This window comes from Neolamprologus brichardi, chromosome 20 (assembly GCF_056152115.1).
Source record: "Neolamprologus brichardi isolate AB-2024 chromosome 20, ASM5615211v1, whole genome shotgun sequence".
Lineage (NCBI taxonomy): Eukaryota > Metazoa > Chordata > Actinopteri > Cichliformes > Cichlidae > Neolamprologus > Neolamprologus brichardi.
In genome coordinates this window covers 26,051,924-26,079,254 of record NC_142123.1, presented here as the reverse complement: position 1 = coordinate 26,079,254, position 27,331 = coordinate 26,051,924, and the positions used below count along the sequence as shown (strand labels likewise).

At 43.2% G+C, this 27,331-nt stretch overlaps 1 protein-coding gene across 7 annotated transcripts in view; it reads right to left on the bottom strand.

Moving 5' to 3' along the window:
* Positions 1 to 27,331, bottom strand: part of camta1a (calmodulin binding transcription activator 1a) — a 278,414-nt gene that overhangs the window by 58,787 nt on the left and 192,296 nt on the right. For all 7 annotated transcript variants that reach the window (XM_006794188.2, XM_035909198.2, XM_006794189.2 and 4 more), the window contains one exon: positions 4,806 to 4,877. In XM_006794188.2, coding sequence (XP_006794251.1) covers positions 4,806 to 4,877 — 72 coding nt within the window. The remainder of the gene's footprint in view (positions 1 to 4,805; positions 4,878 to 27,331) is intronic.

Below are 27,331 nucleotides of genomic sequence, written 5' to 3'. Positions count from 1 at the left end.
TATCTGCATCTGCAGAGATATGGCCTGAAGTGTAATCCTTTACCTCTGGTATCACCGTATCACTGTGACTATGGTTTCTTGTCAGCCCAGATGGTCTGCAATAAACTGCCTGAAAAGAGATGTAAATCTGGGGTTCCAGAAATGCTTAGTGCCAAAGAAAATGCACGTTTGTAAATAAATGCTTTTTATCCGGCAGCAGAAGGTGCTTTTTCCTTTGAACAAGTGGATGTGTTAGCTGCACACACGCAGCTCGAGCCGTGGGTGTAACAAGAACTGCTGAGCAGTGTAAGAGATGGGGGCCAAGGATTCACTAACCAGTTGTTCTTAACTGATGCTCTACAGTTAAAGGAAAGAAAGGCAGAGTCAGTGAACTTCTCAAAATTTCATGAGTGATTATGTGCGTCTATCTTGTAGCTGGCAGAAAGCGAGGTTTAAAATGAAGGTTGCAGTTTTGAAAAGCGAGTGACCCAGTTTGACCTCAGCTCTGTGTTATTCCCTTTCAGTTCGGTGTGTACATGTTTCTGAAAGTCTGCATGTGTCCTTGTGTTGTGTATGTGTCAAGCGCAACTTTCCCCTGACTTTCCCTGGAAATGTGGCTATTTTTCATCCTCGAGTCATGCTCCTCTAGCTCTGAAATTGACTTCGGCTAGAGAGGATAGAAAAAAGAGCATGTTCACATTCTAGGCCTGTCTGAAAACAATGCCATTATACCCATATGTAAGTTAAGGGTGTTGTCATCGCTGAAAAATTCTTCCTCTCTAAACTGGCCCCACAGAGATTCCTTACTACTGCATTTCCTTGTCAGTGATGGAAGATGAAATCCACAGTTCTCCTTCGGTGTTAATATTCATTCTGAAATTCAGCTGAACAAAATCTGAAGATTCAGCAGTCTGAATTAGTCAAATCAAGTGGTGTCTTCCAAAATTATACAGTCTTCAGTATGAAATCCCCTCTTACTATCCCTCCACTACACAATGGAAACAGTAGAACCACACAAAGGTGATTTAAGACCAAAAACAATGTAGATTTGGATGATTTGATTCTGTTGTTTTGATAAAGTATTTTTGCATAGAACAAGGACTGTGGGTTTTGTCCCCAATCACTTAAACTAAAATGGCCAAAGGGGGATCTCAGCCATTACACAAATGAAAAAAAAAGCATACCAACAGCCAGTAACTACTTGCATATGCATATGGAAATATAATAAATTCATAAGTGACAGTTGGCGTCTATCCCAGCAGAGTGTGAGCGAGAGGTGGGGTCCATCATGAGGCCATCCCCTAAATATGCTGATATTATTTCATTGTGTAGCTCATCACATGCAGAATAGCCACTCTAAATGTCAAATTCTGCTGAGTACACAGGAGCAAGTCATTAGTATGAGTATTGTAAAACATACTGTATTTATAGTGCTTGAGCACAACAGAGTTACAACAATTTGTGAACACTGTTGGGGCTGCCGTGGAAGTGGAAGAGGGATAAGGATGTGTGAGAGTGTAGCGAAGACAAGAAAACACAATATAGGAAGGTGAAATACACATACACACAGCACTTCTTCTGATCCACTGCAAGGCACCGCATTTGGTGGGAGGTGAATGAGATGAGCATGACAGGACGTCCACTCATCCCATAATTATTTTACTATTTTATTATTTTTTGGGTATCGATAATCTATAGCAGCGCTGCATGTTTACTGCACCAGTCTGTCTTGTGTGGCTGTTGTGGGAAAAGAAAACTGTTTTTCTTCACATTATATGCAAATGTAAGTGCTCTCTTGGTTCACAAAGTAGAATGTAAAACCTTGTGCTCTTGAAATCAACATCTGAAGAGTATTCACTCTGACACAAAAGCAGCCAGTTATCATGAGAATAATAATAGACTGGTGCAGTAGGCTTTCAATGTCAGTGACATTATAAGATGAGCAAAGAAATTCCAGTCATTCTAATGAGATAGCTAAACATTTTGACCACACTGTTTTTGCACAATTGAAAAAAGAAGCTCTCGTTTTGCTGGCAACGACTTATTCATTGTATAGATGGACCGATCCAATATTACGTATCGGTATCGGTCCGATACTGACGTAAATTACTGGATCGGATATCGGAGAAAAATAAAAAAATGTAATCCGATCCATTAAATATCAAAAAAGCACCTCACAAAACTTGCAACATGGCGTAACTCGGCTCATAACCGTAGCACGTCGCAGCAGTACGTGTCACCTGATAGAGCGGCTGTGTATTTCATCTCCGAGGAAGTTATCCTATAGAGAAGTAAAGCAAATGTGTAAGTTCATCTCTGAATGTTTGTAAAGCATTCCCGCGTTAAGCTTAACAAACGACATATGGAGCGACTGCCTCTTCTCTCTCCCTCCCTCTCCTGCTGCTACTTCAATCATGAAACTGATCAATGATCAGCTGATCGGCTTAGTCCGTCTCTCTTGTTTGTTTTTCACCCACTTCGCGCCAGAAAGAGGAAACCAGCGGCTGAACAACAGCAGCACGTTTAAGCTTGATAAGCTGTTTTTAGAATTTATTTACTTTCTACACCAGGATCCTTTTCTACCTGACGGCTGGTAACTGTGCAGGGGCGGATCTAGCAAAGTTTAGCCAGGGGGGCCGATAGGGCATTAACAGGGAAAAGGGGGCACAAAGACATACTTTTGTTTCTTATTCTCATTTAAAATGTCTAGCTTTTAATAAATAATTATCCGAATCTTACACCCAAGTTTTAATCTGATGTAAAAAGAATAGAACCCTAGTAAGCTATAGTACTTTTTCCTTTGGGAAGTTACCATCTGTGCAGTCTGCAATTCTGTTGAAGAAAGATCTATTTAATTATTCTTGGAAAATAATTTATTTCTGTGCATTTTTTTTTCACATTGCATCAAATTAAAGTTGATTACATCGATTAAGCATCATGAGGAGGAGGTTGGGTGGTTCCCTACTTTTTTTTTTTTGCTGGGAGTTTTAGAACCCTATTAGTTAGGTTGTTTACTCTTTAAAATACCAGAATAGGGAGGACGGAGTAGGTTTAAGTTTATTAGATTGATCAGTATTGCTGAACTATGAAATATTTTGGGTGCAGTGTATTTTTTGCATACGGGTATAACAGAATAGCTTTAGTGTTTTTTTTTTTACTTGAGTATGAACTTATACAAAAAGCAGCAAGATATTAAAAAAACTGTTTTATTGATTAAAAAACACACTATATCGGATTCATATCGGTATCGGCAGATATCCAAATTTATGATATTGGTATCAGTATCGGACATAAAAAAGTGTTATCGTGCCATCTCTAATTCATTGACACAATAACTTCATCTTGACGCTTTGAGTTAAAGATCTTGGGTGAGTTACAGCTTTTTGTGAAATAACTACAGTGGTTTGCTGCATTTTTGACCTGTTTTTGATGTTCACTGTGCAGAACCTTAATCAATGTTTCACAAAATGTAGCAAAACATTTGAAAAAAAGCTGTAAGAGAAAATATTTGAAGATTTCTTGAAGATTTCCTTAAGAGGTGCTGCTCATACCACCATGCAATGGATGAGGTAGTAGAGGCCAGAGCAGTTCAATAAAGTTGCTTAATGTTCATTTTGTGTTGTGAGGGACAGTGCAGGGTAAAATAAACTGTTATCATGAGAAGACAGAGAGGGTTATTGCGTGCGATATGAAAGACTTCCAGTATGTGGTCGTCACTGCAAGTAATCCGATGAACACCAGATTATTTAGGCTGAAGTCAACCAAAGTGGGTTTGCTTGCTCAAATCCCAATAGGAAGGTGGAGTCATGTTTTTATCTGCTAGAGTAATTATTTCCATCTGTCACACACACTGCCAACATAAAGCAATAGAAAAACAAACAGTTTTTGTGTGAACGCTTTTATTTACTGTGGGAACGCTCAAATTATTTTAAGCATTCCCAGAGTATTTAAGCAATTTTTCAGCCTAGTTTTTCCTCTTTTGTCTTTTGCCCCCACTGGTCTGCTCTCCTGTTTTACTATCAGTCATTTTATGTGGGAGGGGAGGGATGGTTGTAGGGTTTGTGGGAGGAAGGGATATTGGCTCGATGGCACGTGATGATGTTTTCTCAGTCTAGTCAGTACACACATTTAAATTTAAACTGAGGCACATTAGCCAAAGTATATTTATCCCACAGATGTTTTTTTCTTCTTGTACACAGAGATGGATTGATCGATAGACAGACAGACAAACAGACACAGTCTCCACAACCTCCTTTCCTCTGTGTGTATGCTTTATGCTCCCTTAAAACAGTGTGTGTGTGTGTTGGTGTGTGAATGGCTGTATCAGACACCTTCCAACAATAATAGCTGCCATGCTAAACGAGAATGATGAGACGTATTGGGTAGGTGATCAAAGGACTACTATTTACAACCACTCTCAGCCTGCAGACTTGACGACCCACAATAAGCACACTATACTGTACAGGGAACCTCTTCCATCATGCTTTTACTGCCCATCACTGCAGCTGTTAGACAGGGGAGATGGCAAAGCTTTTAGCTGACTGAGATACCGGCCGTGCTGGACGGCGTGTATGGGCAATGCCATCAGAAAAGTGAATGACTGGGAAAGATAAGGAAAATGGAAGCTGGGAAGAGAAAAGAGAAGGCCGAGAGGGGGTAGTGGAGGGATAGGTTGATGTGTCCCTGCTGGCTGTCACGAGAAAATGCTCCGGTTAAATAGAAAGTGATATAACGCAACTCATTCAAGTTCTTGTGAATTGGCAGTTAGAGTCTTCAGTAAACTAAAGCGTGGTGAACTGTAAAAGAGGCAAACGGGGAGTTCTTACCTGGAGAAGCCAGTAGCACCTACGGTGGAAGGTGGGGATGATGGAGGAGTGGACGTAGCAGCCATATAGACACTGGACAGAAGTGAGGTAGCAGAGAAAGACAGAAAAGGGAGACAAAAAGAGCACATTACACAACAGTAAAGTCCAGGAAATAGACCGACCTCTCAGCTAACCATGGCAGCTGTGACCTTTGAAACCCTGACCTCTTCTCTCCGTATGATAACTCCCACAAGGACCTGCTGGCAGATGGCCAAGCTATTGTTCTTGAAAACAAAGACAGTGAGCTGATGGGAGAAACTGGATGGGTTAACCAGCATTTCATCACTGTCCCTACATAACCATATGACTTCTCCCCCGGTTCCCTCTCCCTCTCTTCCACTTATATCCTGTCCTCCTTGGAAAGTACCTTTGACAGAATGATTCAGGTGCTTCTTACTTCAACCCCCCCATCACCCCGTGGGGCAACCCTGCACATAACTAAAGCACAGTGTTATTAATATCCTTATCGTAAACAGATAATACTGTGCCTGGGGGCTCGTTACAGTGAAAAGAGCTAGGCGGGGCTGATAACGCATCCTGATATCTGGCAGAGGGGCCAGGAGACATTTTTCACCAGCCTTGCTGTTGCAGCAGAGGCAAACGCAACGAAGCACCACGCACTGAGCAACAGCAGCAAGGCAGCACTTAACCTCCTTCCATCCCCACTCCTTCCCAATTCTTCTCTGGGAGACTCATGGCCGTGGCTCCCAGGTGACCTAAAGGGATGGCAGGGCTTTTGCTTGTTTACAGCAGCAACAAAAAAAGTCTACAAAACTCCTTCCTTCCATAACCATCACCAGCTAGGACACAGGCTGTGATTTTGTGTGATACAATATTTAGAAAAGGCAAGGGTAAAATGGATTGCTCTTTAGACATGAAGCCTGGTTCCCAGAGGAATATGGCAGAGGGGAAGGCTGAGAGGGCTGAGCTTCATCCAAGTCCTCTTTGGTATAAATGTTTGATGAGAAATTAGGAGAGCTACCAGCTGTGGTGATACATACACTGTTAGTCAAAGTGCACATATGCACATGTTCACAGGAAGGTACAGCATCATCATTCAACACTTGTTGAGTAAGTAAAGGGAGGCTTCCTGGGGAGCTGTGAATGGGCAGAAAGAGGACTACATTATTTAATGATAAATAGGCACCTTGAAGTGTGCTATGTGTTTGTCTTGTTTAACCTGGTTAACTATGCATGGCCTACAGAAGAAGTTTGCCTGTATATGTAGAAAGTAGCTTGCCAACATCAAACTGCCTTGTTAATTACAGCTAGCACTGTACAGCGACACAGACTGGGCAAAAGGATAAAAAAGGCACATTACACAGTTAAAACACAAATACATCACACACAAGTACAAACTCATGTGTGAGGCTGCGTATACCCAGAATGTTCACCCATAGGAGTCTTATGATCAATTAACAAGAGTCAAATTAGCCTTGACTGTTTCACCAGGTGTTCCATTGTTCCATTCACATCTTTTGTGAACTCATTTCAATACTACTGAACTCTGCATGTGAGAGTTTGAGAGGGTGAATGCATGCAGACTGCCTCCTGTTCTTATTTTTTTGCTGTACTCTCATCCATTACAGCTGTCTGAAAAAGGATGTATGCCTCCTCCCACTCCCATAGCTCTGCCATCCATTACTCTACGCTGGCAATGGGCAGACACTTCCTCCCACACCCACAGTGAACTGAACATCACATTACTACAGTCGACTACAACAGCTATCGTCTCGCACATTTCTCCTGTGCAGTTTCGTGAGCATTTATGTCACAAACTCTACTTTGGACCCTTTTCAAGAGATTAGTGATGCAACAAAGGACACTGGTCTATATGGCATTAAACTGTTTATGCATTTCACTACAGTCATGTGTTGAAAGTTCTGTGAAAGGTGCTTACAAACAGAAATGCCAACTTTCTGTCTATGTAACGCTTGACTTTAAATTTCAGTGCCAGCACTGATACGACTTTGCACTTTCGCAGCACACAGAAAATTGCAAACTTCTGGATGTCGCTCAAAAAACAAAACAAAACTTGCTGTCTTGTTCATTCTGATTACAGAGCGTTTATTAATATATCATGGTTAATACTGCTATAGCCTAAAGCGCTTGGCCCACTGAGAGTGTGGTGTGGCAGTGTACAGTTGGATGGTATAACGGTATGGCATGCTCCTCTGGATTGACAGGTGGGCCGGTGCAACAGGCCTCTGTGACTAGGGTGACTGGGGAGTGAATAAATTAGCCCCCAGGCTGCTTTCCTTTCCCTCTGTTTACTCCATTTCTCAACCACACAAAGCAGCGTGCCAGACAAACAAGCAGCTTAAAGCATAACACAACTGTTGCACCTGTCATTGCCGATATACACAAGGCATCAAACACATTTTCCCACACACACATCCATAAGCCTGCGAACCCTTACTCTACTGCAGCATAAACACCAATTCACTCTTACAAACACATACATTTGCACACACAAACTCACAAAATTAGACATTGAGTTCTCAAGCACAAAACGACACCCACTCAGAATCATACATTTTCACACACCACAGGCTTTGACACTCATGCGCACAGCTTTATGCATACTTACAGAAGAAATCACAACAGACCCCGATACAAAGGCATACCAAGAAAATGTTGAGAGCACGAGCACGCCCATACACACAAAGCTCATCATACTTGAGCGCTTATCAGTAATTCAAGACGCATATCAGTTACTGGTGTTTCTGCTGCTTTCTGCATGCTGAGTGTCTGGGTGACAAAGTGATGGCAGCAGAACCATTATTTGCTGTCTTTGAGCTGTGACAGATGACAGCACATCGCAGGGCAAGCAATTAAACCATAATTATAGACACATACACACATGTCCTCGCATAAAAATTAAAGTTTCCCAATGTGTAATTTTGGAGAGCGTTTGCACACTGATACAAAAACATCAACCCCCCCCCCCCCCACATAATTGCATACGTGCTCACAAACACGGCCATGCAAATGTGGATGTATTATTAGTGTGCCGTCGAATACGAGGCACAGCGGAAGAATGACACAGAGCAGTTTATAGAAGAATTCACAAGTAGTGTGTCCATAATGTATTCATGTGCTGTCACTGCGGACAGCAAGAAAAAAGAGTTACAGCGACGTGTGTCCTCCAAAGTCAGACACTGATGCAGCAAATTCATTTGGTGTTGTCACTCAAGCAAGCGGCCAAGGCAATGAAATGCTGGCATGACCCAATGAGAGGGTATTATAGGACTGAACCCCTCCCCAAACACCCGTCGACCCCCTCGCCCCCTAAAACCCCTCCCAATTGGGGTGTCATCTGAAGTAGAGCAGGACCGCAGTTCACATGGGGCAATCAGGCCAGACAGTTTGTCTTAAATAAAGCCTTCAGATATAAAAGCAGAGCCACCACTGGCTACCTGTCTTGCCTCTGGAGGCCACCACTGCCCCTGGCCTGCCTGTTGCCCTGGCGACACCTCACTTACATTCATCCATCATGTCTGACAGGTGTCAAGCGCAGCTAGAGAGGAGCTAGTAAAATGCAAAGTCTGTGAAGGCAATACGGCAAGCAGACATGCAGCTATAAAGAGACTGAGAGAGAGGGGAAACTCTCTCATTAGACCATAATGATGTGTGAAGACAGTCCTAATCAGAGCGTGGCACCTTATTTATGTTGGCAATTTGCTGTTTTCCTGCCGTGATGCAAACGTGTTACTGTCAGAAGCTGCCACACATTTGTCTTTCTGTGGGATTGTTAGTCCCACTGTGAAGAGCGCACGTGCATACACATTCACTTAGTGGCACACAGGAATGTGCACGTACATGGATAACTTGCCTGGCATTTTCGTAAAAGAAAACCCTGTTGTTTATGGTTTCTTCCCTCCATCCAGCTCCCTTTTATCACGTCAGGCCAACTCTTTCAAGTAGAATCTTTTTATGTAAGACTCATGTATCCTCTAATATTTCCTTCTCACCATTTGTTCGCACATACTCTATCATTGCTCCGGATGAGCATAACCTACTGTTGGATTTTGTGTAATTTTTTTTAGGCCTGGCTGTATTGAATGACTTGCTTTGCACTATTAAACAGTTGTTGACATGGATATCCACCTAGTGAAGCCACTTCTGGCTCACTGCTTCATTAGCGGGAATGTATCATTTTGTGTGTGTGTACTTCTGTTTGTGTGCATGTTTGCATATGTCTGTTCATATGGATGCCTGGGGCAGGTGATTCAGCCTGGGGCACAACAGCATAAATAGAGCTCACACTGCAGCCAATCAGGCAGTACTATACAACCCCATCCATGGAGGGAACACAAAATCCATACTCAATAGAGATTCATGGACCATGCAAAATTCAAACTACCCTGGCCATTGACAGCATCCATGATGACTATTGATCAACCAACGATTTCTGGCTCTATACAGATGTGATTAGATGACTTAGGGCTGAAAAGTGCCACTTCCAGTTTGGAGGATGAGCTCATTTTCGACTGATACCGTAATGCTCTGCATTTCACCTGCTTTCTTTACAGTCAGCCTCCCTGCTCTGCTCTCTCCCAATCGTTCAGTGGGAATCAAATTATCTATAGTGTCTGGTAAGGTGGCACTATGCCCAGAATGGCCATAATACACAGTAGATGCCTGTAAAGAAATGAGAGAGGGAAAATGCAGAGCTCTGGTATGGCACTGGCACTGCTATGTTTTCTTTATTAGGTTTTTCTTCTTTATACGCCTTTAAATAAGCCACAACTTGTAAAGATGTAACGGTATAATTCTTCAGTGCATCTGAAGACCTTAGCAACGGCTGATGAGACATTATACATAATAAATCAAAAGAGGCTTAGATTTATCTCTCCAGTCTTCTCCACTAGACCAGCTGCTGCTTCTAAATCAGTCAAAACTGAGCGAGCTACAAAATGAATTGGCAGACTGCGCCTGAGCTGAGGAGAAAAATGGAAAACAAACCTAAATTCCTCAACAAAGCAAAACAAATGATGCTCTGGAAAAATGTTATGGAAATGACTGTCTCTAAAAATAGCATACTCATTGTAAAATAAACACAAACAGTTGATAAACAGGCCCCGAAGAGGAGAATTAATTAGCCACGCTGGACGTGTAAACACAGCTATACATCAAGTTCAAGAGAAAAACAATAACAGGACTGAGGCAGTTAGAGAGAAACCCCTGACCACTTGCAACACTGAATACCTTTACTCTGTCTAGCTTCATTCCTGAGGCTGAGGAAAACTAGAAATTCAAGACCAAACCGAAGAAAGACATTTTCCGGAGAAAAACCTTGGCAGTGAAGTTGGAATACAAGAATTACATATCGAGTTGGGGGAGAAATAATAGTAGGATCAGAGACGGGAAGAAGAATACAGAGGTAAAAAGACAGACGAGAGGATATAGGATTTATAGACACGCTTTCGCACATGCGAGAGGAAGCTCACGCTCATGCCCATGCACGTCTGTCTCCCTGACTGAAGACACTGTGTCTGTTGATGCTAATGCTAGCCAGCTGGGCTCACCGCCAAAGGTATTAAGTGGAATCGAATTCCACCAAACTAGCTTTAATCAGCAGGTTTTTAAGGTTAGAATTACTTTCCCTCTCCTCCAGCCTGCTGGCCAAGGTTAAAGCAGAGACAGGCAGGGGCTGGGCTCAGCTAATGGGATGGAGGGGTGGCATGGGCCCTACGGCATGCCACCACATTCCAACACACAAAGACACAAGTATATCAAGTTACACCTGCACTGCCCGCACAGGAGGCAAAATAAAGTTTTTCCCAGTTGTGTTCTATGTACAGTTATAAAGAAAATGCAGCTTGTGTTAGTGGAACACATTCAGACCAGCCTTAAAAATGCAACCACAAGTAAAATATCCTATAGAATCATCAAGGGAAATTCCTTATAACAGAGCTAGCTAAGTAGATAAAATCTACAGTAAAAGACTCACATTCATGCTTGTGTTTAAATAGGTAGTTGTTCGTTTTGCCTTTTAGATGGTAAGTGCCTTGACATATCAATATAAAGAGAAAGGGGTGATGTAGTAAATGCCCATGACTTAACTCTTTAGGTCTGCACTTACTGTGTCATTTCAGTTGACACGGTCATGCTGCAGATGGAGGAACATACACATAAACACATCAAATAAACAAACCCTGATCAGTTTTGTTACTGTAGCTATATATTTTCTGATTGCAGCACTGGATAAAGGCCAATTCACTTAAAGTAAGCCAAACAGAAATGCTGAAAACCTTTTCACAAAAAGAGAGGTGAAATGACTGGACAAGTGAATATACTGAGCAGTTTTTTGGGTTTTTTTACATTTCACAAAGAGCCAACTGACGTCTTGCCTTGACCTCAGCCTACGACAGCAGTCAACTCATTGATGGCTGTCAACAAAAGAAAGCTCTGTAAACCTTGCAGCTCTTCTGTCAGATTCTCAAAAGTCAAGCTGTGTTTCTATAGTAGCCACAATATAAGACGAAGCCTACATATGCCAGGGTAACAAACTTTCTCTGTCCACTTTTCTCTCCACGGTTTTTCTTTTTTCATATCTTTTTGATCCCTTAGGCTGACTTTTCTCCAGAAAGAGGCCTTACTTTGGAGATCTATTACATATTAAATTAGAACTGTACCTCAAGTAATGTCTTTGTTTTTGAAGTGCTAATGTTCTGTCCTCAAAATCTGTGTTTGAACCCAGAACATCTTAACAAAGCAAAATAGCTTTAGTTAGAAGTCTGCGTGAGGTTAGCAAATTATACAAACGTGGGGGATGGCAGGTTACAAATGGATACTAAGTATATGTGTAAAAGGTGAAAAGGTAAATGGAAACTGGTCATTATCTCAAGACACCACTTTCTTATCACTCTAACCTTTGAGCTGACCTCGAGATTGCCGGTGTTGAATAGAAATGAAAAAACGTCACAAAGCAAAAAAGAGTAATGAGGAACTGTTTGCTTTACATGCCTGGCCCTGTCGATGATGACAGACACTTCATTCCATTAAAACTGGAGTAATGCATACAGCAGCCAAGTTATCAAGCCACAGCTCAAAGACACGAGGTTGGAGGTCACGTTTTAGCTGTCATTTTTAGTGGGTAGGAAACAGCTGAGTCTAAGAAGGCTTTCCCGTACCCTGTCTCTCAATTGTGCTTAGTCAAACACAAATGCATGTGCTGGAGACTGGCCAAAGAGATATTAAGCCAGAATATGAATATATTCACATATACCTTGAGGGAAAAGCTGAAGAAGATTACAGGTAAAGATTTAGCTGCAGCACGCATACAAGCAAAACAGATCTCAAATTCAACAATGTCCTTAAAAGCTGACATGTCCTTATTTAAATAACAAATTAATGGCAGAATCACAGTATGAGACTGATGCCTCTTATTAAGCATAGATGGCATTGTTTGAATCTCGGTGACCGTCTATTAACCTTCGCTTATGTTAGCTGAGGTAAGGATAAAAGTACCACAGCATAGAAAAGGGGACTATGTCCTCTGCATTAATAAGAGCAAACATCCAACCCACTGTTTGCCCCTAAATGCACACACAATGGAGACCTGCTGAAGATGACATCACAGACCTCTGATTCCCTGCTGTGGGTTATGCCAGCCAGACATGCTGCCCGATTGTAAGAGAGAGCCCAGATTTGTAATGCTGCACACTTCTGTTAGGGCTGATTAGCAGAGGCTCACGCCTTCTCGCCCTGCTGTGATCTATAGGCACTCAAAATTTCTAATATCTCCGGTGTGAGCAAGGAAGAGCTGAGACAGACTGTAAATCACGAGTCCTACTGAGTGAAGGAGAAAAAAGGGGATAGATGAATGGAGAGAAAGACAGAGAGCATGAGTGACGGAGAAAAATATTCAGCGTGTATGAAAACATGAAGGGGGGGAGAGGAATGGAGAAAATTATTAAGGGAATGAGGTGAGAGGAGAGGGACTAGTGCACATGTAGGGGAGAGAGGAGCACAGATCAAGGAGGCATGAGAGAGTTAGGGAGGAGAGAAGAAAGGAGAGAAGAGGAGATATGATTACCAAGGAAACAGCAAGAAAAAATCTTTTTGCCGGGGAGAAAGAGACAGAGTGTGTGGAGTAGACAAAGAGGAGAAAGAGCATGGGGGGAAGAAAGGGAGTGGGAGGACAGAGAGAGACACCGAGAGAGAGACAGAGAGAGGAGAGGATAGAATGAATGCTAACAGGGAGCCCAAACCCAGTACTGAGGCTTTATCCTTCACAGGCGGAGGAGCAACAATCGCAAACACATTTTCTCTCGCCCTGGCCCTAAGAGAGATAAAAAAGCAATTTGTATTCTATTCCTATTCAGCGTCGCTTGGCCTGTTTCTCTGCCTGCATATTTGTAAACACAGCTTTGTCAGAGCAGCTTAATCTTCCCAACACAAACACAGACTACAGGAAGGAGGGGCGAGAAAGGGTGAGTAGGGAAGAACAGTGATGGGGGGGGTCGGGTAAAGGACGAGAAGGAAGGAAAGTTGGGGGGTAAGAGGGTGAGGATGGAAGGAGAGGTTTGTGGAGCAACACAGGGTCGCAGGAGAGCATCGAGAATCAGAACTCGTTTCTGTCTCTGATGCCACAGGATGTCCTCGTGTCAAACTCTGGAAGTCCCACTGTGTCACATACAAACACACACATATATGTACACACACCGCTGGCTGAACTGCTCACCCCTTGTCATCATCTCTACTGGCCTAAAGTCCAGCAGGCTGGACAACTGACAGAGGCAAAAGAACAAGCAAATCAGTCGACATCAAACGACGCTGGTGTAACAGATGGAACGGACGGGCCCGTGTGCTTCCTTAACTGTCACCAGAGTCCTGTTTAGTGCTTAAGCTGCACATTTTGCCTGACATGGAGCATACAGGCATGCACCTCCAGCTTTCAGGGAGACAAAAGGTTCTGCAAGGGCCAAGCCACAGCTGTTCCTCACGTGGAAGGAGAAACACGCCAATGCAACCAATTATACATTAAAGCGCAGAGACTGAGATGGGGTTAGCTAGAGGGAGGAAGTGAGGGGACTTGGAAGTGGCGATCGTCTGTGTGCACACTGGTTTACGGAGGCGTGAAATTAGGCAGAGTGGCACCTGCCAATATGCACTGCATTAAAGCGCACTAGGCTCACAAGGGTTTTTTGTTGTTTTTTTGGCCTTCCATATCACTCAGTAGGTCTCTTTCATTCTCCCTCATTTTGTTCCACCATACTTTGACAAGTTTTTATTATGGCCCACAGTGCCCAATTAAAGATTGATAGCTGCCCCCTCCATTCCCTACACTCTGGGTAAGATGGTGGTCTACTTCAGAGCATAGAAACCACCTTCATCAGCTTCTGTGTGCTTCTTTTACAACTATAGTCTCTTCACCCCTCTTTAGTCCCTGCAGAAGGCAGCACACCTAATTTGGACAGCCAGACTCAGCAGCAGGATTAAAAGGATCGAGAACAAAGACAGTAATGACATCGATCATTGAGGTGCTATAAAACCAGCAGCAATCTTGTTCTAAATGTACAGGCTGCCTCCTATGTTATATCCGCTGCGTTAGATCCCCTGGAATTGTAATAATAAACCAACAAACGGAATTTAAAATGATAATAATAACACTTGACATGAAGTTGTTTCTCTGCTAATGCAAATACCCTTGAGTTTGGCACTTTCAGGTTTAAATAAAGGTCAACAGCATCACACTGAAAACAAAAGTATATTATAGTACCATCAGCTAAAAAGATAACCACACTGACATTGTGAGGCACATTTAACACTGACAAAACATTCCATTTATTTTGTGTAATAGTAATCGGTGAGTAATTGATGTAAGTAATTTTTTTTACTTTGCCAGTGATCATAATTGTGACTGTGTGTGTGTGTGTGTGTTGGGAGAGCTCAGATTCAGAGAAATGAGGACTGCAACAACAGACAGATAGACAGGCAAAGAAAGACAGGGAGAGCTGCAGATTCACAGCAGGCAGATGGAAGGGCCTGCGAGCCCCAAGGCAGCCCTGTGATGAAGACAGTGGGGAATGCAATGGAAGGGGTCCATAATATGTGTGGCTGGTGAGTGGGGGAGCTGGTTGGTTAAGGGGGTGAGGTAAGGCAGACAAGAGAGAGTGCGTAAGAAAATGAGAGCGAAGGAAAAAATCAGCCAGTGAGCCAAAATGAGGGAAAGGAAAGCAAATGAAAAGTGACATTTTAATTCAGAGGGCTTCTTCTGCCTGAGTTATTATGAGATGTTTGTAAGCTGGCTTGTTCATGCATCTCCCCTGGCCTTGTGCCTGGCTCCTTCTCAGTGAGGAGACCTGTGGCGCTAACCTGTCTTTATCAGAGCTGCACAGCAGGGGACAGCACTCTGCCACCATCTCTCCTTTGATCCTCCCACTTCTAGCATGGCTCCCTGACTTCCTCCCCCTTTTCCTCCCTCCTTTATTCACTCCTCCACCATTGCTCATATGCAAAATGTCTTTCTGCGGAGCGAAGGGCCTTTGATATGGCCAAAGGCATCCGTATTCCCTCCGCTTTTAATTATCTGAAATTCTAATCTGGACATCAATGGTTAACTTTGGCTTCATGCAAACTCTTGGAAACACTCTGGACAAAACTGAAAAGTGAAGAAATCTGAAATAGTGGCAGGGCCAGAATGAGAGTCCCATTGTAACAATTATGTTGAGAAAAAAAAATATGACTGAGACTGAAATGATTTGACATTCTGGCTGGGTGAAGCTTAGTGTCTGAAGATAGAAGCCTGACCAGGGTATGTGATTTCAACTGTAGGAGAAGAAAGGCCATGAGGACTGTATTGGGCTGGGGCAGCAGCTAGGGAGCAGACAGATAAAAGAGACAGACAGATAAAGGAGGCAGACAAATAGAGGAAGGGAATTATAGGTACACTCAGATGGGCTAAAACGTACCTGAAATACCAGACAGGTACAACCTAGCAGCCAAAACAGACAAGGATGGAGGAGGGGGTCTGAATGTAGCAAATTCAATCAGGTAGAGAGATGTGTGCACACATATACAAATACAAGTACAACCAGCCAGACAAGAACATGGATAGATGCATTGTATGAATACAAAAAAGGGGTGTGATGTGAAATGTAACAGTAAAACAGAAAGGGAAAAGGACCCTGAGCAAAGTCAAAGTGAAAACGAGAGAGAGAGACAGAGACAGACACGGGGATGGTGGTGGGGGTGGTGATGGTAAGTCGGAGTGCCGACAGGTCTCCAGAGGTTGTAATATATAGCAGCGTTTCAATCTCTCAACAGCAACTACAGCCCTCCTTTTTCATATCCTTCCACAGTCTGAGGACGGTGAGACACTTCTGTCCTTCTGAGCCAAATCGGCATTGAGGATGATATAATGTGGACATTTTTTGACATTATATCCTAAAATCTGGACGGTTATTTGTGGCAGGATGTGTTCTCCGTTCCCATTCTATCCTGAAATCTCAAGGTTACTAATGCTAAAGGATGGATATAAAATGCCAACGTCAAACACGTTTCTATGTTTGTCTTGTACTGTTTCCCCTCTCCCTGAAAGGTTCGAGACCAATGGTTGATTTATCTGCTGCATGCACCATTAATCCTGCAACCATGCATGCCTCTGCTGAATAATTGATCTTTGTGCTACTGTAACTAAATCCGTCAAAACAATGACATCCCACCTCCTTCTCTTTAACTCTCTCCTTCCTATTGCTTGGTAGCAGAGGTGGGGATGGAAAGGGTCAGGGCTAGATGGATCCATGTTGCATCACAGTAAAGAGTGGGAGGTTGTTGTTCAACCACCAGAGGGAGTTTCCCTCCTCTGTTATTATGTAAGTATCCAGAGAGGAAGCCCGGCCACTTGCCCAAATACACAAACAAAAAATATAGAGATGTTGTTGACAGGGTAGTTTGACAATGCCACCACCTCCTCTGGAGTCCTGGCAGCCAAGTGAGTCAGGGCTGAGCGCAGCAATGACCTCCTAAGGTGATCGGCTCTCAACTCTCTGTCTAGACCTCAACAAACAGCTGCTCGGTCTGGAGCAGAAGGGAAACAATGACCCTTAATTTATGTCCACACCCTCCCTTCTTCCTCCCTCTGCCTGTCTCTTTGACTTGTTTTTGCATACTGCATTTAAAGTAATAAGTACAGTATCTCCTTGAATGCCACAGTGCTATAAATCAGAGGAAAATAGACCTGTCATCTTAGTAAACAATGCATGGGACCAGTTATCATTAAAAGCAAAAGAGTTCTAGAGGATGCCTGGCCATGCATACGGATGAGGATGGGACCAATCTACCAATCTCCTTGGCTCACCCTAAGTTTCTAGGCTGTCCTGTGAGTACACATACACATATGCACATGCTTACAGACACGCGCATGAACAAATAGAAGAAGGGCATACAAAAACTGCTTTAGTTTCTTATTTTGAGATGTCTAATGTCATCTTTCTCAGCGAAAGAAGGCTATTATTTGAGAACAATTTGGAAAAGGTTTCGGGACACAACAGAATATAGATTTGTGTTTACTGATTACCATATGTCAAAAAGGTTATTGAGGGAAAATAGCAAAAGGGCTGTTGTTGCACAATTTGAAAGAGAGGAGATTTTCCTTCTCAAAAACAAAAAGACTATTGTGTCTTTGTCTTTTGTAAAACATAATGTAAAGTTATGCTGCAGAATTGGATCCCAAAGGCACCGAACGATGTTGATTTCCTCAGACCCCAAAGCATGGATAAAGGCTTCCCAAATAACAGTTTGATTATGATATTTGCGCTGTATAATGACTTCTTATGACAAATAGCGTACGATCACAGAGTCATTCAATCATAACATGTTGGTCGAAGTGACATTACTAAGATTTAGGTCAGTGCTTGGAAAATGAGCTCCGGATTCGATTGCAGAGACGACATTGTTCAATGTCACAACAGTGCCATGAAAATTTAGGATCATTTGTTATGTAGTGCCATCAATGTTTATGACAGCCAATCCATCGTCAAGTAAGCTGTATGTCAACCTTTATGTCAGCTTTATGACACATGGATCGCATAAAATGTCATGGAATGCCATGTCTATGTTTCTAGACACCCGAGCCCACGCGATGGATACAATTCTCAAAGAGAAAATCACAAGCTTTAACACATGTTTGCAGAGCAGAGTTGATACCCTTCATGTTAATCAGGCACCAGCGTTTCTGTACCCCTGTGTAAGGTGGGCAGGAGAATGGCTCCCGGCAGCAATTTGTATGCAAAGCTGCATATCCTCCTTCCATAGCTGAGGCCCCTCAGGTGTAACTGAGTGGAGGTTCCTGGTGGCACTCTGCCCTCTCCTGCCTAAGTGAGATTGGATTGGAGTCTCCCTCATCTCTGTGTGCACACATTCCCTTGCTCTTCCAAAAGGAAGCCCAGTCACAGACATTGTGGCGAGATACAGTGATCAGTAAGATACCCACAAAGAGGAATGCTAAAAGACAGAGAATCTAGAATCAAGAGATTTGCACTAAAATTTACACACCTGCTGATTTTATGAGCCTGAATGAATACAGGAGCCAGTGTTACAGATGAAGCTTCATCTGGTTTCTTATGGCAGTGACCGTCTCCTTCTAGATGTATAAGTTACTCTAAAGACGGCACTGTTTGAAAGCCGTTGTTACACCACATTAGCTCATTGAAAACATGGTGTATCCCTAAGTGATACTTGATGAGAATGAAGATGGCTATATATCTGTGTATACTGTACCTACAAACAGGCCTCCAGCAGTAGTTGTGCTTTACAGTAATAGACTTTGGTGAGTAAAGTGCTGCGCCTGCACTTTTAAAGTGGATAGAATTGCAGTGCTACAGAGTTCATAAAGGGGAATATGGGAGAAAAAGGGGAAAAAAATATGTGCAAAGTGGAATCTCTGTCTCAAGCCTTTTTTTTAAGCCTAACAGAGGTTGTTATCTGTCACATACACACCACAGACACACACAGACTTAATTAAAGTTCCTTTTCCATCTGATGTTCATGGTTGGGCTGTGTTGTCTGTCTCTGTCTTGTGATAAATTCATTCTGCCTGGCAGATATGAGCCAGTTGATCTGTGTATGTCAGCCTCTGTCTGCAGCTGGCATCCTTCAGATACACTTAGTGACAGAGGGGTCCAGAATGTCCTCTGTGGGATACACGCAGGACTGTCACATTCCAATAGCTCCTCCCAACATAAACACCCCTCCTCTTTATGAAGAAGCCCCAGTGCTCCTGCCCTGTCTCATTATGTGGGCGAGATGTTTGGGGGTCTCTCTGTGCCATCCTGTCGTACTGTCAGCTAGCATAATGCCTCTCAGTGGGCGCCTAGCTACTGCAGCACACAGTTTGTTTCTGTTTGTGTGCCTTTCAGTATGTGTGTCAGCGTGGTCTTCTAATCCAAAGAATTCATTTCTCTACTGCTGAATTCTCCTCACATAGCTCAAAAAACAAGGGACAGACAGGGGTGGTCATTACAATGTAGAGGGTGTCCGCACTAATGCACGACTCAAATGTCACTCAATTTTCAACTGACGGGTATAAATACAATACCTAGATTTGTATATGTGTCTTTCCAATTTGTTCCCATTGCAGAGGGTAAAATTTAATTTACTAGGGATATTTACACAACCAGATGACAATGGGGCATTGGGGAGTGCTAGTGAGAGTTGCCATCCAGCCTGCAGATTAATAAAAGCCTGCGCAAAGATCTGCGGGATGACAAACAGCGAGAACCAGACAGAACAAAACAAAAGCAAAACAATCAGCTTCTTGAAAAGGCTTAAATGACATTTAATATATTTACTGGCAAACATAAACATAAATTGACACTGGGAGGCTGAGAGGAGTGAATACAATATCTCTGATTGCTATTACTGGCATAAGCAATGACAGCGTGCACTAGATTGGAGTGGTATATTGAATTTCATGTTCTTTGAAATGGAGTCTGAAATGTGAGATTTGTCTTTTGCCTCTGAATCGCTCACCCCCACCCACCCCCCCACCCACCCCCCCTCCATTCTCTCTCATTTGGAGACTGGCACATTCAGTTAACTAATGTGCAGTATATGGCAGCGCTACACTATTACCCCATTCTCCCAACTGCCTGTCGAAGGGATAGAACATCGGGTGTGATTTGGGGATGCTTTCTTCTTGTTTCTGTTTCACATCAGAAACATACCTGCTGGGAAGATTTTCTCTCTATAAATTTCCCCTATCTGCTGCTGAAATGCTATTCATCTCATTACGGTGATTGGGATCCTCATTACATTAGAATGTGTGCACAAGCATGTGTGCGCATGTGTGTTTTCATGCATGTAAATAAAGACAAGAGATAATGAGCATAGAGAAAGGGAGCAAGAGAGAGCGAGAGAAAAGGAGAGTGGTGAAGAGAATGAGGGAGGGAGGAGTGTGTTAATGAGTGTGAGATGTGCTGAGGTCGCTGTGTTTGTTCTGTAATAGTGTGTTGCCGCAGAGCACTGCCACCTCAGGTGGGTGATTAGCAGTAATTATATAATTACACAAAATGTGATAATAAACAGCACAGAGGGAATCAGCTCCATCATCTACTTTGCTACACCTCATATATATATATATACACACACATATACTAATTTTTTCATGTAAAAACAAGTAAATATAAAATCTGTTCTTGCTTGGTGACAAATCCACATCTTTTATTAACGCAAACTTTTGCACTAACACAGCAAGGGAGAGGCAAACCTATTCACACCCAGATAATTCCAACCTGATACAAAAAGTAATGGAACACTCACACTTGTCCTCCACTCACACCTGTGAGTAAAAACCGATTTGCTCCCTGACACACAGTAACGGCCAATAAAACAAGTGCTGACTCGTTCCCAAAGGCAGCCGAGGGGAGCGGAGGGACAAATGAACACAAACTGGGAGTAAAAAGCTGTTCCCAGGAGGATTTTGCCTTTTCTGTAGTCCTCATGCTCCTTCCTGCTTGAGTGAGAAACACTATCTGAAAGAGCGCACCATTGTCCACCTCATCTTTGGGCCCCTCAATACCACTGGGGTGGTGAGGAGTGTTGATTGGATAGTACAGGCCTTATCTTTAGCTCCACTAAGAGTAAAAGCATAATGTATGTGCACGTGCATGAATGCATGTGACCTTGAGCAGAAATACGTGGTTTAACGTGTGGCCAATGGCCAAAGAGCCCAACACACAAGAATTATGCCACTCGCAGTGAGGGTACAGGTGGAAAACAACTGGAAAAAATGGGGGGAGGAGTAAAGAGGATGTAGGGAGAAGAGGGCATGTCAGGATCTCAAGGAATGATGGAGGATGGGGAGTGAGAGAACAGCATGGGGTGGAGGCAAGGGATAATTACTGCTAATAAAGCCTAATGGAATTCAGGCCTCACGTCAGGTGCAAGATGATCTGATTACTGCTGGGCGGCTGAGGGAAATTGGGAACTGATCCGTTAATCCCACCGTCCCCTTTTTGTATTTCATTTGATGGGAAGTATGTGTGTGTCCACAATTTTGAAAAAGTATGCAAAGTTAGTTTAACCGTGCTCAGCAAGCACAGTAATTTAAATATTTCACATCTATAGTTTCCGTGCCTATATTTCAATACGGGACACTGCAAATCATATTAGATTCCATATTAGATTTCATCTTATTATACTGGCATGTGTGTGCTGCTGACTTTTCGGAAGAGTGAATCACAAGGTGTGTTTTATGACTCACTGTGGCCTAGTGTTTTTAATTCAAAGCATAGGCTATTATAACCCGTACTTGAGTTTGTGCATGTAAGTCCAAATGCATGCTCTGTACATCTATGTGTGTTCATGTGCATGCTGGTTGAACTTTTCAACTGCCTCGCCTTCTCCAAGCCTCCTGCTGATGGCTGCTGACCTTGGCTGAATATCACAGTCTGGCAGCACAAAGGTCACTGAAAAATGCCACCTTTCCACAATAACAGTGTGGTCCAGAGTATATGTTGCATGCCCACTAGTGTCTGAGTGACAAAGATAGAAAGAAATAGAAAAAAAACCCATTTCTATGTTTGAGTAATACTATGGGCGTGATATAACTGTGTCTTATATGCAATTCATTAGGAGCCTGTGTTGGCATCCCAGGAATTTTATGAGTTAGGAGATGCAATATGATTGTTTTGAGGCACACACATTCATATCTAAATCATGTGTAGCACCATTGACTCTACAAGTAGGCAGATGTGAGGAGAGCTTCTCATATCACATACACTGGTAACAATCTCATTCTCATGTGGAGGAGACCATCTACAGTCTGCCTCAACTTCTGTGATGTTTCCTGTTCCCGTCTGGCTTCAGCTTGGCTGCTGCAGTGAAACTGTTTCAGTATAGTGAGCTCAGAAAGAAGCAGGCGTCATTAGCCTGGGTGGAGATGCCTTTCTTAGCCTTTCTCTATCTCTCCATAGCACCTGCTCTGTCTCCAGATGAGATCAGGAAGGTGGGGCAGTGGAGGGCAAAGGAAGGGTGCAGCACAGGCATGCTTGAAGCGGGAAGAGAGGCAGATGGGGGTGCAGACGAGAGATGGGAAGGAAGAAGGCTGTGCACAGAAGATATCAGCCCATGCCTTTAACCAGACTCGAGGCACTCGTTATCAAGGTTTGATTTCTTGCTATGCTGCTCCAGATACTTTGCTCATTGTAATGGCTGTTGGGTGTGAACATGGACGTGGCAGCTGCAAGTCAAAAGGATTAGCCATTTAAAGGAGGAAAGACGTTTATTTTCAAGTGCTGGGCTTTTAGCATTTTTATCAAAATGAACATCCAAGGCAATGGGAAAATAGTACTCCCCGAGGGAAACTATTCTGCGCATTAAAAAAAGAGATATCTGCAGCATGAGCAAATGGAAATAAACAGTGACTTGATGGCCTTTCCAATATGAAAAGCTATGATCAGTAAATCTCAACATTTTAACAGGACTGACAAAACTAGGGGAAAAAACACCATCAAGGCCTTTTCTTTAACCAGATCTGGTCACCGTTCAGCATTTACAAAGCTAATAACGTTTCAACAGGAAGATGAAAGACCAACACGGTGTTTACTGTACATAATAGCATAGTCACCTTGTGTTTTATGGAAGAAAACCTTCACATCAGATAGCAAAGGTGAGAATGATCTTAACTCTGCTTTTTTCTTAATTTTACTCTGAGTGAAAAAGACTATGGTGACCTGTTGCATGACCTAAATTTTAAGCTGGGTGATAATATAATTTAGCACTACGACATTATTGCTTATAGAAAAATTTGCTGAATTGGAACGGGAACTGAGAGGCGTTTCACAGTCTCTTACTGGCAACCCTTAAGTCCCTATACAGCTGGTCAAGGTCTGTTTGCCTGTGCTATCTAAGTCCTTTATATAGGTTCACAAAGTTTGTAAAAAGGTTTTTATTGCAGGCCAATCTAAGGCCTTGTTGTGTTTTTACAGAGCATCATCTCGGCTTGTTGTGTGAGGGTGGGATAACATATTGGATGTTTATTAGACCTGGAGTCAATGCCCGGGCCAGAGCGCTGCTATAAAACTGCCCTCTATAGCTGGCCAGTAGAGGCAGCGAACTGCTTTGCTAGCCTGTTCAGGCCAGATGCCACTGGGCTGCTAGAAGCACTTCTGTCCCCTAATGACCATTACCACCAGGTTGTTCTGGAAAGGTGTAGGAGTCATGCACACAGAGGAGGTGTCTGTGTTGTTTACTGTAATATGTGAGCTCTACCAGTATATACAGATAGCAATGAATGATTATACCATATAGTACATAAACATCTGTGCATGCCATGCATTAGCAAGGACACAGAAGTATATTGGCTGTTTGCCAGCTCCGAATTCAGAAGCAACTGACTACAACAAATACAGTGCTTGGCAGAGTAGGCAGTGCATAATTGTGGGATTCTCTCCCCTGTCTATTTTGGACTTCTTTAATTTTTAAATGGGAAGTAGAGCACTGACCAGAAGCACTTTAGAGACCTCGGCAGCTGCGTGAGAGAGGAGACTAGCTGAAACACTCACAGACACAATCATGCACACATGTCACGTCAAGACCTGGGGAGTCAGGTGAAATGCTGGGTGCTTAGGACCTGATGGACGCAGCTAGTCCCTTTCTCATCGATCTCTTCCTCAGACCATTTAGCACCTCTGTTACTCTGGGGTCTGTAGCCACAGATGTGTCTGTGTGGTCCTACAGCACCAGTTTCACCCTGCCATGTTTAGTGGGAGGATCATGAAAGACAAAATATTAGTCTGCATTTGGGCAGTGTCTAAAGGCACTTTCAGGGAATCGTGGCAATGTTATGGAGCCGAAGGGAACCAGCCCCATCTTTATTGCTCTTTAATCAGAGCATTGCAGGCTGGGTAAAGATCAATGATCTTTGAGTGTTAGCATTGACTGGGGCCTACAGCTCCCAATCAAGGGGCCCTCTCCCACCTAATGTTACATTTAATGAGCCAATTAGTCCACAATGGCGTGGCCAGCATCTTAAACTGTTGTTTACTCTGCATTCATTATTAATATCTCATAGTTAGGTATGAATAAAATTAAAAGGAGCAGTGAGACCATTAGCTCCCCATGGTGGATGCTTATTAAGATAGGCTGCTTTGTTATCTGAGCAAGGGGTGGGGTGGTAATTGTTCGTGGTGGGCAGGATATGCTGGTTCAGTAACAAGAGTGGTGTGATTTATACAACCTTGGAGATGTTGTTGCATGCGTGTATGAGAGATGGAGTGGTGTAGTTTGCTCCAATGCCTGTGAGAGAACAGTCTGCATTCAGTGGTGTCAGATGCTGCTTTAGCTGCCTCATAAACACTCTGTTCTTGCCCTCCACTCCTCACACGCTCTTCATCTTCTTTTATCCCTGCCTCCCACTTTCTCCGATACCTCTGGGTGGGGGCATGCATATTAGCTTTATCTCCCCTTTCTGTCATTCTGTTCCTCCGGTATATTGGTTTATTTTCCTATTAATTTTACAATTTATGTTCATGCAGAGTGGGAGCGGAACACTATATGGTCATGCTAGGATGTTTTGGACACCTGTTGCTATAAAAGTGAGAACTAATAATCATTCAGAACCACTGGAGGTGAGTCAAAATCAAGCACGTCTGAAAATGACTGAGCGTTGTTGTTTTGGAAAAGGCGGATGTGAGTACACGGGGACCAAGATCAAAGCTTGCTGGAGGTTTTCGCTTGTTTGGCTGTTCCTCATGACAAAGACAGAGTGAGAGTGTGTATATGGAGGCTGGAGCAGAAAAAAATAAATCAAAAAATCAATAAAACATTAAAATCGCTTCAGTCAACAGAGCAAGACGCAGCTGCATCCAGCAGCTCTTTTCCCTAGAAAGAATCTCCTTCTTCTGTTGATGGGACTGACTCCAAAGATTCAGCAGGCAAAAAAGCTCCTTTCAGAGGAAAGTCTATGCAATTTATTTGGTGGTGGACAATATTTAATATGGACAGAATATTAACGGGTTTTGGATAGGATATAAAGGTTACTTGCCTGAGGGCATGGTACTTATGAGCAATCAGTGTCATTTTTTTTAGAAATCATAAAATGAAATTATCAGCTAACCAATTTAGAACGCCTCTTGCTGTTCCCAAGGGAAATGACTTGACAGAACAGGTTAAAAGTGAAAGTCATTGCATTTATATGGAAAAAACAAAACAAAAACCGCTACCGGTCGTATTACAAAGACTGACAAATTGCAACATTTGTCTTAAAGTCTTCTTCAACCATTTCCCATTTCCCCATTCTCCTGTTCATCTATAGGCTCCAGTCAGAGCAACAGGGTAAGCCTTTTTGGTTCTACTGCTCCTTACCACTGAAGCAGTGCATAATAACTCATAGCCAACATTGTGCTGGAACACGGCAGCAATTGCTTTCAAGCTCCCACTTAAAATAGTCCTGGTGACAAGCCTGCTGCTTTAAATAAGCGCCTCAGCCTGTCTGGAGAGGCTCCTTAATCCCAGTGGTGAGAGACACTCCAACAGGAAGACACTGGGGTGAAAAAACACTCCTGCACCAGAGAGAGTGGAACAATTTACAGCAGGTAACTGTGGGAAGCAGGATTCACCGGCAGGGCGAGATAGAGGAAGAGGCAAAAAGAGCATGTGGGGGGTGTCGAGAAGTGGAAAGGGAATTTACATGGATGGAAAATGAGACAGCTTACCTACAAATACCTCAGTGCCTGCACCCACAACCTCTTAAAATACATCCTTTAGGGGTTCCAGAGCACATATTCTAATTCTAAAAATGAAGCTGGTGAAAATAAAAAGGGCTGAAGCGAGCAGCACAGAGCTCAGAAGATAGCATCAAGGCCCAAATGTCTTTGCTTTCAATCACTGTTCAGTTTCTTTTTCTGGACTCTACTCGTGCACTCTGGCCTCTGTGTCTATGCCAGGCTGTGCTGTGAGCCTCGCTCAGTTCCAGCTGGGTGACGTAATCTTGGACAAGACAGAAGTACAAGGGAGCTATGACGTCACCCAGCACCTCATAGAACCTCTCTTTCATCTCTAGATTACACACGCAAGCTCTCGTCTGAGAGCAGTGTGTCCATTACGCAAAGGGTAGCTTTTGGCTTGTCCTCCTCACTGACTATTTTTTCTCTTCCTCTCTTTCATTGCTTCCTTGTCCCACCCTCTAATTCTTTTCCACTCCCAGCTTTCGTCCGATTTCTCCCCCACTTTTCTCTGCCACCCTATCACTTCCTCCTCCCTCCTCCCCCTCCTCGCACTGCCACCCTCACTCCCTCTATACCTGAGGCTCTTGTTCTTTTATAGCAAATTGAACCTTTCACTCTGAAAGAAATAATTACTCTCTGGAGAGAAAGGGGACTGCCGTGGAATGCTGATATGACACACAATGTCACCTTGCCACTCAGGAGCTGCCTGTACACCCAGCTCCGAGAGAAGGGGGAGAATGAGAGGGAGAAAAAGAGCGGGTCAGGGTGCGGGAAGGGTGAGATGGGTTATAGAATAAAAGTAATAGAAAAGTAACAGAAAGAGAAAAGAAAAAGCTTGGGAGAAGGAAAGTAAGAGTGAGAGGAAACTGCGCTTGCATTGGTAAAAGAAAACAGGAGATGGAGGGAGTGAAAACACAAAAAGGACAGGCAAGGTATAGCAGGTAATAAGCTACGGAATGAGGGAGGGAGTGGCCGAAAAAAATATAATAGAGATGGAAATGAGAGACCGACAGTGCTATGTGGAACTGTGCAGGAAAAGTAAGGGAAGAGGACAAGAGAGGATATGTGATAAGAAGGAGATAAGGTTATGGAACAAAAGTGGGAGAGAAAGTAAGGTGGTCTTTTAGGGTCAGAATAAGAGAGTGGGAGTGAGCAATAAAGAGGGAGATAGACAGGGTGTGTCAGCAAAGCCCTTACTGGGGTCACACCATGGATGGATCCATCTTCACTCACTGGCATTTGTGAGCTCGGGAGCAGTAGTAGCGAGAGCTGTGAGCCGGATCACTGCCATTTCCACTTATTACCCAT